Source organism: Dipodomys ordii, unplaced genomic scaffold, assembly GCF_000151885.1.
Source record: "Dipodomys ordii isolate 6190 unplaced genomic scaffold, Dord_2.0 Scaffold20, whole genome shotgun sequence".
Classification (NCBI taxonomy): domain Eukaryota; kingdom Metazoa; phylum Chordata; class Mammalia; order Rodentia; family Heteromyidae; genus Dipodomys; species Dipodomys ordii.
In genome coordinates this window covers 177,093-189,352 of record NW_012267236.1, presented here as the reverse complement: position 1 = coordinate 189,352, position 12,260 = coordinate 177,093, and the positions used below count along the sequence as shown (strand labels likewise).

Below are 12,260 nucleotides of genomic sequence, written 5' to 3'. Positions count from 1 at the left end.
AAAAAAAAAAAAAAATGTCAGAGAATACTTGAGGCCACAAGAAGCTAAAACAGACTAGGAACAGATTCTCTCACACAGCCCTTGGAAAGAATAACCTTGCCTCTACTTGATCTTGGATTCCTACCCTCCAGAACTGTGTGATAATAAATTTCACTTGTTTAAGCTAACTGGTCTGTGATATTTGATTATGGTAGAATCAAGAAATAAATATACAGACCACAAATATAAAGATAAGAGCTAAAGCTAGCTGGGTGCTGGTGGCTCACACATAGGTATGAATTCTAGCTACCCAAGAGGCTGAGATCTGAGGACTGCAGTTCAAAGCCAGCCCAGGCAGGAAAGGCCATGAGATTCTCATCTCTAATAAACGACTCAAAAAAGACTGTGGCTCAAGTGGTAGAATGCTAGCCTTGAGCAGAAGCAGCTCAGGGACAGTACCCAGATCCCAAGTTCAAGCCCCAGGACTGGCAAAAAAAAAAAAAAAAACATTAAAACTATGAAATGAAACTTTTGGAAGAAGACACAGGGCAAAATCTTAGTTTAATTTATGCAAAAGATTTTTTAGATATGACACAAAAACACTGTAAAGAAAATAACACATGGAACTTAACCAGAATTAACAACTTTAGCTCTCAAAATGGCACGAGGAGAATGAAAACAACTCACAGATCTGAAGAAAATACCTGCATAATAAATATCTGTTAAGAAGGCATATACATACTTGAAACAATTTAGAATAAAGAGATAATCTATGAACTGGGAAGAAACATTTAGACACCACATAGAAGATAGTGGATTCATACCCAAAATACATAAAGAACTCAACTCTAGGGGAAAAAAAGTCAAACTCAGAAATGGGCAAGAGATTAGAATAGACAGTTCTCAACAGACATACAAATGACTAACAGATTCATTAAAAAAAAAAAACCTCAACATCACCAACCACTACACTGAAGTAAATTATATCTACAATAAGATGCTTTCTCACAGCTATCAGAATGTCTATTATCAAAAAAGAAGAAAAGTAACACATTAGCAAAGATGTGAAGGCAATCTTTTTCTTGTGCACTGTGGGTGAGGATGTAAATTAAATTAGTACAACCATTATGGAAAACAGTATGGAGAATCCTTAAAAAACAAAATCAAGAATTACCATATAACCCAGCAATCTTACTACTATTTGTGTTTAAGATTTGAAATCATTGGGCTCTGGGTGTAGTTCTGTAGTAGAGTACTTGCTTATTAACATGCAACACTCTAGGTTCAATTCCAAGAGCCAAAACCAGAAATAAAAAAGCATGTCAGACTTGTTTGTCCTCTCATGGTCATTGAAACACTATTTGCAACATCTAAGTTACGGAACCAACCTAAGTGTCTATCAATGAATAAATGAATGAATGAATGAATGAATAAATAAAACAAAGTGGTCCATATACATATGAAATACTACTCAATTTTTTTTTGGGGGGGGGGCAGTCATGAGGCTTGAACTCAGGGCCTGTCCCTGAGCTTCTTTTGCTCAAGACTAGTACTCTACCACTTGAGCTGTATATAGCACCACCTCTGGTTTTTCAGTTTATGTGATACAGAGGAATGGAACCCAGGACTTCATACATGCTAGGCAAGCAGTCTACTACTAGCCACATTCCTAGCCCCTATTCAATTTTTTTAACAAGAAGTTCTTTCCAACATGGATGGAACTGGAGACCATAATGCTAAGTGTGGTATGGTAAACAGAGAGACACTGCTCCTGTTAACATGTAAAAATCTAAAACAACTGAATTCACAGAGGCAGAGTAAAATGATAGATGGTTACTAGAGGCAACAAGGTGGTAGGGAGATGACATCTTAATTGAAGGCAAAAAGCCTCACATCAATGAATAATTTGATTCTTTTTCTTGGAAATCTATTGCACAATGTGGTGAATTTGTGTAAATATATCTAGTAACTGAGTATTTTTAAATTTTTAAATTGCTGAGTAAATTTCAAATGTGATTATCAGAAAAAAAAGGTAAAACAAATGGAGGTAATGGATGTTATTACCATGATATCATCATTCCATATTGTCATCATAAATATAAGTAGTCAATATGTAATAAAGGATGCCCTCATAAATATATTATAATTATAGTCAATATATAATGAGTATCCAGGATATAAAAGAACTTTTTTTGTGGGGGGAGAGGGGGTCCGGTTATGGGGCCTGAACTCTGGGCCTGGGCGCTGTCCCTCAGCTCTTTAGCTCAAGGCTAGCGCTCTACCACTTGAGCCACAGCGCCACTTCCGGCTTTTTCTTTTTGCTTATGTGGTGCTGAGGAATCGAACCCAGGGCCTCAGGTATGCAAGGCAAGTGCTCTACCTCTAAGCCACCTTCCCAGCCCTAAAAGAACTTTTATACTTAATAAAAACCATAAAACATATAATCTCAATAATATGAAAACCTAAACAAGGTGAAATAACAGTGAAAGAATTCAGAACAGGGGCTGCTAAGGGCCTAGAATGAGGGGAGACTGACTGTAAAAGTGTGAGGGAAGAAACAGGGCGATAGAGATGCTTTATAACTTGAATGAGTGGTGATCACACAACTGTATAGCTACTAAAATTCGTCAAACTCCCGAATTTAAAACATTTTGACTTTAGTATACAAAAATTTTATCTCAAACTTGTTTGGATTCATATAGTATTTTAAAATTTTCTACACACTTACAAACTACATCTATCTGCGATTACATTTTTGTCAAGTTTCTGAGAATATACTGATAACACTAAAAAACAAAAGGGTGGAAAAGAGAAGGCATCTACGTTTGGTTTTTTTTCAAGTTTTGTGGGTATGTTTGTATGTGCATGTGTGTTGGTCCTGAGGTTTGAATTCAGGGCCTTTTTACTCTGTTGCTAGGCTATTTGCTCAAAGTTGGCACCCTATAACTTAAGCCATGCCTCCACCCAGCTTTTTGGTGACTGATTAGAGATAAAGAGTCTCACAAACTGTACTATCCTGGCCAATCCCAACATAGATCTTCATTATCTCATCCTCCTGAGTAGCTAGGATTGTACTTATGAGCAAAGGGTACCTGGCTAGTTTTTTTTATCAAATATTAAATTTTAAAAAAACTTCTTTAACCTTCCTAGAAACTTTCAGAACACAGAAACTTTATCTTATTGAAGTGTTAGTATCAATTACATTATCTCCCTCCAGAAAAATCTTCACTTTCTTTTCTTTTGGATTTTCTATCTTGGACATCAACATTATTAACATTCAGTCATACAGGATAGCTATCTGATACTATTTGTTCTTACCTTACATCTAAGAGGATATTCTTTCACCAAATGTACTTTCCAAATAACTTTCAAATGCATAATTACTTTCTAACTGCCTCAATTCAAATCTTTATTAAAATTCTAAATCTTTATTAAAATTTATTAATCTCCCCACTTCATCTGTGTTTTGTTTATTTATGCAATACTGGGTTTAAAGGCAGGGACCAGTACTTATTTGATCGACTTGCTCAGCTGGTGCTCTATCACCTAAGCCATGCCTCCACCCCTGCTTTTTGAGGGTGCTTTAGGAGATGGACTTTATTGAATTATTATTATTTTTTTGCTTTGGGCTGGATTCAAATCACAATCCTCCAGATCTTAGTCTACTCTTAGAATCATAAGGGTGAAACTTTTCACTTCAGGGAAAAGTAAGCACTGTATAAAAGTACCTTTGGGTTAAGATAGACCAATGGGGGCTGGGAAGGTGGCTCAGTGGTAGAGTGCTTGCCTTGCATGCATGAGGCCCTGGGTTCGATTCCTCAGCACCACATAAGCAAAAAAGAAAGAAGCCGGATGTGGCGCTGTGTCTCAAGTTGTAGAGCACTATCCTTGAGCTAAAGAGCTGAGGGATGGTGCCCAGACACAGAGTTCAAGCCCCCCGACCGGACCCAAAAAAAAAAAAAAAGACCAATGTTTGATGCCTATAATCTCAGCTATTCAAAAGACAGAGGCAAGAGTATCAAGAGCATCTCAACTCAATGATTTCACAGATCCGGTACAAATTCAGAGATCACTTGCACAAACTACCTAGTAAATAAATGATAAAGCTGATTCTACCAATAATCCTGCAGAAAATCAGTATACCATGGTATAAATATAAAAAGTAAAGATGGGCACTGGTGGCTCATGCCTGTAATCCTAAATACTCAGGAGGCTGAGCTCTGAGGATCATAGTTCAAAAGCCAGCCCACGTAGGAAAATCCATGAGATTCTTATCTGCAATAACCTACTCAGAAAAAGCCAGAAGTAGAGCTGTGCCCCAAGTGCTAGAGTGCTAGCGTTGAGCAAAACAGCTCAGGGACAGCGCTTATGCCTTGAGTTCAAGCCCCACTATGAACAACACAAAAAAAGTAAAGGAGTTCACTGAAGTAAATAATGCAAAGTAAATCAAGGTAATTGGCTTGACTTGGCCATTATACAAGTTCTACATAATAGAAAACATGTTGTATATAATTATATATAATTTATGATTAAAGAATAAGGAAAAGTAAAATTTATAGATAATAAAATTCTTTTACTTAGTATTAATTTAATATTCTTAGTATCAAAACACTGGTTATAAATTGTAACAAATTACAAATTGTTGTTTAAATACTACCTTAAATACTATCTTAAGATTTGTAACCTACTTGCCAAAGTTTTTATGAAAAAGTTCTGTAGTGTGTAATGAAAAGGAAACTAACAGCAAAGACACTGGAAGATAAAGCTAGGTAAAACAGAAATGCCTGTAGTCCTAGTTATGCAGGACAGAGGCAGAAAGATCACTAGAGACCAGTTCCACCCTAGTCTAGGCAATATAGCAAGGCCCATCTCAAAAAAATAACAAAAGGAAAAGAAAAAAAAAAAACAAAGGCAGATGGTTCTACAGACCTGCAAAAGTGATTGTTACTTTAGGCCACATTTTGAATAAAATCTGAAACATATGCCTGGTTCATGAAAAACAATCTAACAAATACATATAATCCATTTGAAAAGTTGATCATACTAGCTCAACACCAAATCAAGATTAAAGACATACAGCTAGTTTCTTTAAGAATGATATGGCATTGGTAATGAGATAAATAAGTAAGAAACAAAACTACTCCTAAGTTTCAAATATTCTATCATATATTTGAAATTGATTTACCTATTTTAGAGGTGATACCATAGTTGATTTATACTTCAGCTAGATTCTGAACATCTTCTAGAAATGATAATCAGGATCAAAAGGGAAGAGAAAGAAGACAAAAGAAAGGACAAAATACAGGGCACTTAGAAAGTAGAAGGTTTATACCTGAAACTTGGCAACTGCTGTGGCATACCTTTTTTTGGAAAGCCACCTCAAAATCTTGTGACCTCTCTTTCCTTACTCTTTTCTCTGAAAACAAAGAGATTTCTTATGTTCTCTTGATTTTATATATTTTCCTGTTTTTAAGAAACCGAACAGCAGAATTTTAAAGCATGGCTAAGTGATATTTTAAATCTGGGATATAGGATTTCATATGAAACTTGAGATTTGCACCTCAGTCTATTAGAACATTTCTAAAAATAATAATCAGGACATAAATTACCAATGCGTCTTTATATGTGAACTAGCTGTTACATGTAGAATTTATAGACTAGCATTAGAAACAATATTCATTTTTAAAAAGACATAAATAGCTTGCACAGTACCTTTTGATAAACAATGGAGCACACGAGATCCTTGACAGAAGATAAAGACAGTTCCTGGGCTTCGATGGTAACATTCTCCCGTGTGAGGCCAATCTGCAGTAGAAATGAAACTGTATGCACTGAGCCTCTGGAGTTGGTGAGCGACGGTGCACTGAAGCTTCCATTAGACAATCGGGCTGAGAGTCCTGTCTTAGGACTTGAACACGGAGAAGGAGTTGGCAGCACAGCAGAAACAGTTGCAGGTAATGCAGACTTCTGGGCTGATGGAGGGGAATTATTTGCAGACATCTGCCTTTCTTTACTCATCAAAAGTAGCTGTCAATTCTTTTTAAGTGGTTATGAAGAGATTTTCAAAATAACAGCAGTAAAAAAAAAAGTGTATGCACTTCTGGATTTAGATGAAAGCTTCTGTTTTCCTTCTAAGCCACTCATACCGATGATTACAAATTCTATTGCTGTGGGTCCAACACACAAAAGGTCCTATTTTTTTTCATCAGTCCCATCAAGAATCTTGTCTTTAGAATCACAACCAGAGACTTGTGAAAGATTTTACATCACTGAGTCGTCTTCGTAAGAACAGTGTAAACATTGCTTATTTACTCAACATCTCTTGCCTTCTTTTAAGTCTGTTCTCTCACTTTTTTCAGAAAGGACATATTGAATAAACGTTTTCTGTCAAGATGAAATTCTCCTTGTTAAAAAATAGTGTTCTGGATTAATCTATTCAATGCTTACCCTTCAGTTCAATGATTTGATGGGACACCTTCTAAAAAAGCTACGTCTTAAATAACTCTCTCAAATGTCCTCACCTTCATTTTGGCAGGTGAACTTGTCTACGATGAAGTAACAAGCTTTTAAAAACAGTACAAGCATATTTCATTTGATGAATGGGTCCACTGAGAAAAGTTGCTTTCTGAAATGTTGACAGCCTAGAAGTAATTTTAAAACAGATTTTAATATTTTATCCTCAACATTAGTTAAAATTAAGAATCCTGTAATATTTTTAAAGTGGTAAGTTTTGGTAATATGTTTATAATTAAGGCATACATCCTAATAGGAGCCATTTTCAATCGAGTAATTGCAATTAGGTTTTGACTACAGGTATAATTTGAAAGGGCCTTCTGCTTGAAGAAATAATCTTGCCTCTCCTCATGGATGTCTGAAACCTGAAGAAAAAGTATTTTTGAAATTTCTTTTTTTCTATTCTTTTGAGACAGGGTCTTGATTAAGTTTCTCAGGCTAGTCTCTTGGGCTCAAGTAATCCTACTGCCTCAGCGACTACAGGTGCATAATTTATTGTATTTTAAGTCAAATACTTACTTTAGATCAAACGCTTTTACTCTACAATTATAAAACAGAGTTAGAACAAAAAAATAGAGGGAAATAGAAGGGACAAAAAAAAAAAGCAAAGCAAAAGTGACGTTGTTAAAGAGACATATAACTTTCAGAAGGGTAAGGAAGTAGGACAGGGGACACAGTGCATGGTAATATGGCCAAAAAGTGCGAGTAGTGACATATACAACAAGGACATAAGATCTCATTACAAGCTTGTGGGTTTTGGGGGCAGCAGTACTGAGGTTAGAACACAGTGCCTAAACACTTGCTAGGTAGGCACGCTACCACCTGAACTGTGCCTAACTCAATTTTGTTTTAATTATTTATAAACAAGGTCTCCCACTCTTATCTGGGCCAGCCCAGACATAATCATCCTACTTAATGCCTCCTCATAGCTGAGATTACAATTGAACACCACCTTACTCAGCTTTATGAGTTGAAATGGGGTCACATTAGTGTTTTTGCCAGACTTGGCCTTGAACCATGTTCCTCCCAATCTCCATTTCTTGAGGTAGTGGGGATTATAGGTGTGAGACTCTGTGTTCAGCATCATCCTTAAAATATTTTTAGCAGTAGGTAAGAGAACACTATGTACGGTTAAATATCTACCAGTTTTTAGAAAAAACAGCTTTAGAAAGTATGGCTCATAAGGCTAAGTGACTCACAAAAGGTGGATTCTTCTGAATTCTATATAGATCCAATAAGCAATTCTAATGATGAAACAGTGATGTATCCAGTATGGTCCAGAGTAGTTAATAAAGACAAATTAGAATGAAGATGACAGAAGAGCAAAAATATACAGATACAGTAATACAACACAAATGAGAAACATCAGAAAAAACTACTGAAATAAAAAAAAATCAGGTATAGCTATGTTCAAATAAATTCAAGCACTGTACAGTACTTGATAGTTTATAAATGTTTTACACAAAGTGTCTCACAAATCCTCTTTGCAAGCTGACAGGAAAACATCATTTCTGCATTTTTTGCAGATGAGAAAACTAAAGCACAAGGTGACAAAGTAACTTGACTAGTATCACACAGCTACAAAGAGGTGGAATGGAAATTAGAACCTAAGTTTCATGCTTTCTTCCTCAGGCTGTCTCTACAATAACATACTATTCACAAAGAGAACAGGAACTGAGAACCCTACACAGAGGATGTTGCTAAGGTTGAGAGGTTACATAGACAGAATTGCTCAATTTTTATCTTACCTTCTCTCAAGCTTTTAAACTAAAGCTGTAAAAAGTATTGAGAACTGAAACCTAAGCTTCATGCAGCAACTACAACTTGATTTTTTTATTTTTGTAGCCCTGGGTGGCCTTAAACTCATCATCCTCTTACCCCAGGTTCTCAAGTGCTGGGATTTTTTTTTCTGTGAACTCAAATCCCTGGACCCAGACACAGTCCATTCTATACAGCTAAAGTGATGACCCAGTATTATTACAAAGATGACTCCACTAATCTTGAAAGTTCAAATGAGAAAAGTGACCATGAAATGATATGGGTAGAGTTGCTTCGGCTACTGGGCTAGAGAAGCAGATAAGCAAACTTCAGAAACAGCATATATAAACTCAAAAACCTTAGCCAAATCTGGAAATGATACACAAATAAGAACAGTAATCACTAGAGGTTAACCTAAATTCAAATGAAACAAGTCAATTCTAACACATTTACAACTTGGAAATATATAAACACAGATATAGTTCCTCAATCCTCATAATAACCCGCTTCATAGTTGAGACAATCAGAAGTTCAGAGTTAAGGTGGAAAATGTATATTCTGAAAACAATAGTATTCAAAAGGTTTCCTATCAGCAGTTTTGTAAACATGAACAAATATGGGATGAGTGTCAGTATTATCCAGTAAATTTACTGCTATATGTCATCTTAAGTCTTTTTTTTTTGGTGGGGGGGAGTGGGAACAGTAATGGGGTTTGAACTCAGCACTTGCTAGGCAGGCATTCTACACTTGAACTATCCTACCCAGTCATCTGTAGCTCTACTGATTTTTCTACTAGCGTGTTGAGTTTTTGCCTGGCCTTAGACTGTGATTCTACCACCTATAGTTTCCCATGTAGCTGGGATCACATATGTGTCCCATCAAGTCTGGATTATTTATTGAGAAGGTGGTCTAACTTTTTGCTCAGACTTGCCCTGCACCTATGTTCTCCCATATCTACTTCCAAAGGAACTGGGAGTACATGCATGAGTCACTGTACCTGGCTATGACACATATCTTAAGAGGACTTCCTTAGAACTGTCCTTAACTCTATAATGTTTTCCATTATATATAAGGACACAGATGATATGCTTACTAAATTTTCAGGTTGAACAAACCAGAAAAATAAACCAAAATTAAAATAAAATTTAAGAAGAACGAATGCAAACCTTTGGTTTTAGTTTCAGAAAACTAAATGTCCCAACAGAGAAATGAGAAAATGTTGATTTGGAAGCCGTTCATATGAGATTGGGTAATAAATACAAGACTCAATGTAGGCCACTAATACAATGGGTAACTTAAAAGTACTAGTGCAAACCTAAATCCTTCAGATTTGGAGAACCCTTTGCCTCACTGTGAGGCAGTCTATATTACCAGTGTGCTTATTTCTACGATCCGCATTTTTAGAGCTACAGATTTTGACTGGGGAGGGGAAAGCATGCACCCAGATACAGGCAAAATTCATGTGATATATAAGTATCTTCTTAAGGGAGCAAAATAGTGTAAGTGGTCTTCAAATATTTGAGGTGTTAAGGACTGGTTTTATTCACTGTCAGTATTACTGCAGAGAACAGAAGCGAAATGTAAACACCACCTCTTATTTGCATCACAACTTGTGAGGTCTGAGCTCTTAGCATTAAGAATTGACAACAGTACTTGGTTTATAGTAAGTGCTCAAACTGTAATAAGTTTTAGCCATCTTCACAGTAACCAGGTTAAGTAATATCTTCCCACTAAATTTCTGTTTCATTATACTCACTAATATTTAACAAATAACAGTCAATACACTTGGCTAATTTACCAAAAGTAGTAACTATCCATAAGAAACTATACACTTTTATATAAAAGTGATTTTGTTGCTTCAACATGAGCACATATATAAAAAGGCATCATAGTATTGTATGCTTGTTCATCCCATCTGTTTCCTCTCTTCTAGTTGGTTTTTTTTGGGGGGGTGGGGGGAGTGAAGCTTTGATTTACTCTATATAATGCAACAGAATACACAGGGAAAAATATTAAGAGTAAATATCAAAAGAAATCTAACATCTCTACACAAACCTTGCTCTGTTGTTTCAATATTTTTCATTTTGCCTCAATTAGAAAGCTAATCTGTACAACTATTAATTTATAAAATGCACATAGATTAGATATGTTGTTTCTATCATTTAGGAGAGTCTCTAAACAATAACAGTATCAACTAATTAGCAAGAATTTCTAATATATTTATTTGGAACACTTCAAATACTCTTGGAAGCTGGACACCAGCAGTTCATGCCTGTAATCCTAGCTACTTAGGAGGCTGAAAAGTGAGTATCACAGTTCAAAACCAACTCCAGGTAGGAAAATCCATTAGAACCTCATCTCCAACTAAACCCCAAATAGCCAGAAGTAAAGAACTCAGGGACAGGTGCCTGAGTTCAAGCCCCAGGATCCACACATAAAAAACATTTTTTGTGATGTCCTATGTCACATACCTTTTTAAATAAGCTTTTATAATCTGGCACTATTGTTGAATAGAATCAAAAGACAGGATATTAGAGGCATTTTGAGCCTAGTCTACCCAATTATAACAGACACGATGAAACAAAGGCCCCAGAGGTTAGCATGAAGTGAAGTTACATCATGGTACTAAAGCAAACTGATCTACACCTTCTTTGCCCCCTCAGTCCTCTCCACAACACATTTCCTACCTTAATAAAGTCATTAGCTAGAAGTTCTACCAGCAGCATTTTCATCCAACAAACGCTTAGTATAAAAGACACTGGAGTTTAAACAACAGTAACCAAAACAGAAATGGTATTGCTCTTTCAGGAACTCACATTCAACAGACATTTGCATAAAATAACGAGGTAATTACAAACTGTGAGAAATGGTATCACAGAGCATATACCTAAGAGGACTTACTTTCAGTTGTGCTCTCAAGGGCAATCTCTTTAAAAAAGAAATGATATTTAAGCTGAGACCTTTAGACAGTCAGGGAAGCTGTGAGAGAGTCAAGAGGATTCCAGGAAGACAAAACATGTCTAGTTATTGAATGTTCAAATGGAAGCTCATTATTTAGTATAGCCAGCATTCCTTTTATGTTTGGTAAAGACTAAAATGAAGAGGAAAAATGTTTTTCCTATTCGGAATAGTCTATTTACCAGTCGACTTCCACCAGCAGAATTGCCCGAGTTCAATTCAGTTTTGTATGCTAGGAATGCTAATCAAATGGAGCATTGTGTCTCCACCCGTCTTGTTGGTATGTACATGGTATTCTTTTATCATGTAAAAAAAAATGCAGTAATACCATACTGGCCCAATGTGCTTTGCTTTAAGAGAGGTTTGACTTTGCTTAAGAATCCTGATGTCACCTGTACATTGTGCAAAAGTTTAAGTATGTTGATTTGTAAAAGTCCTATTTTGTAACAATACCTACATCTACGTACATTTTCAAAAAACATGTTCATTAGTTAGATTACCATCATACACTTTCCCTCCTAGAAGTTCAGCATTCCACTACACCATTTCCTCTAAAATTCTGTTCCTCTAGACCAGCAGCATTTGAATCTCAGTCACTCCACTGTCAGGCAGAACATTCAGAGGGCAAACCATGTGCACTCTCAGAACAGGCACTGAAAAATACATCTGTGAGTAAGATTACAGACCACAATGTGAAAATGCAATGTGAAGAAGCTACATTGAGCTTAATTTATCTCTGCAACCAGTAGTATCTAAGAAATCTGATTGGCTAATAGCCAATGAGCAATTTCTCACATATCACCACTACAAACTAACCACACAAGTGAAGCACTTTTTTTCTCCTTCAAATTATAACTAAAATGTCTCCTATCTCAATTTTTTAAGATGATTACTTCAAAGAGGCAAGAATATTTAACAAGTTCAATGTGAATTACATAATCGGAGAGACTCAAAGTAGGCTTAGCTCAGATTATTATCAAATCGATATTAGTAAATATTTTTTCAACGTGTCAAATTCTGTACAAGTAAATGCTTTCAAAATTAAGCAATTA

At 35.9% G+C, this 12,260-nt stretch overlaps 1 protein-coding gene across 1 annotated transcript in view; it reads right to left on the bottom strand.

The window, feature by feature from the left end:
- Prkd3 (protein kinase D3) overlaps window positions 1-11,026 on the bottom strand; it is a 74,265-nt gene extending 63,239 nt beyond the window's left edge. Inside the window, exons 1-2 of the mRNA XM_013013518.1 lie at window positions 10,938-11,026; window positions 5,692-6,620 (exon numbers count right to left, since the gene is read on the bottom strand). Coding sequence (XP_012868972.1) covers window positions 5,692-5,997 — 306 coding nt within the window. The 5' untranslated portion in view covers window positions 5,998-6,620; window positions 10,938-11,026. The remainder of the gene's footprint in view (window positions 1-5,691; window positions 6,621-10,937) is intronic.
- Between the last annotated feature and the right edge of the window lie 1,234 nt (window positions 11,027-12,260).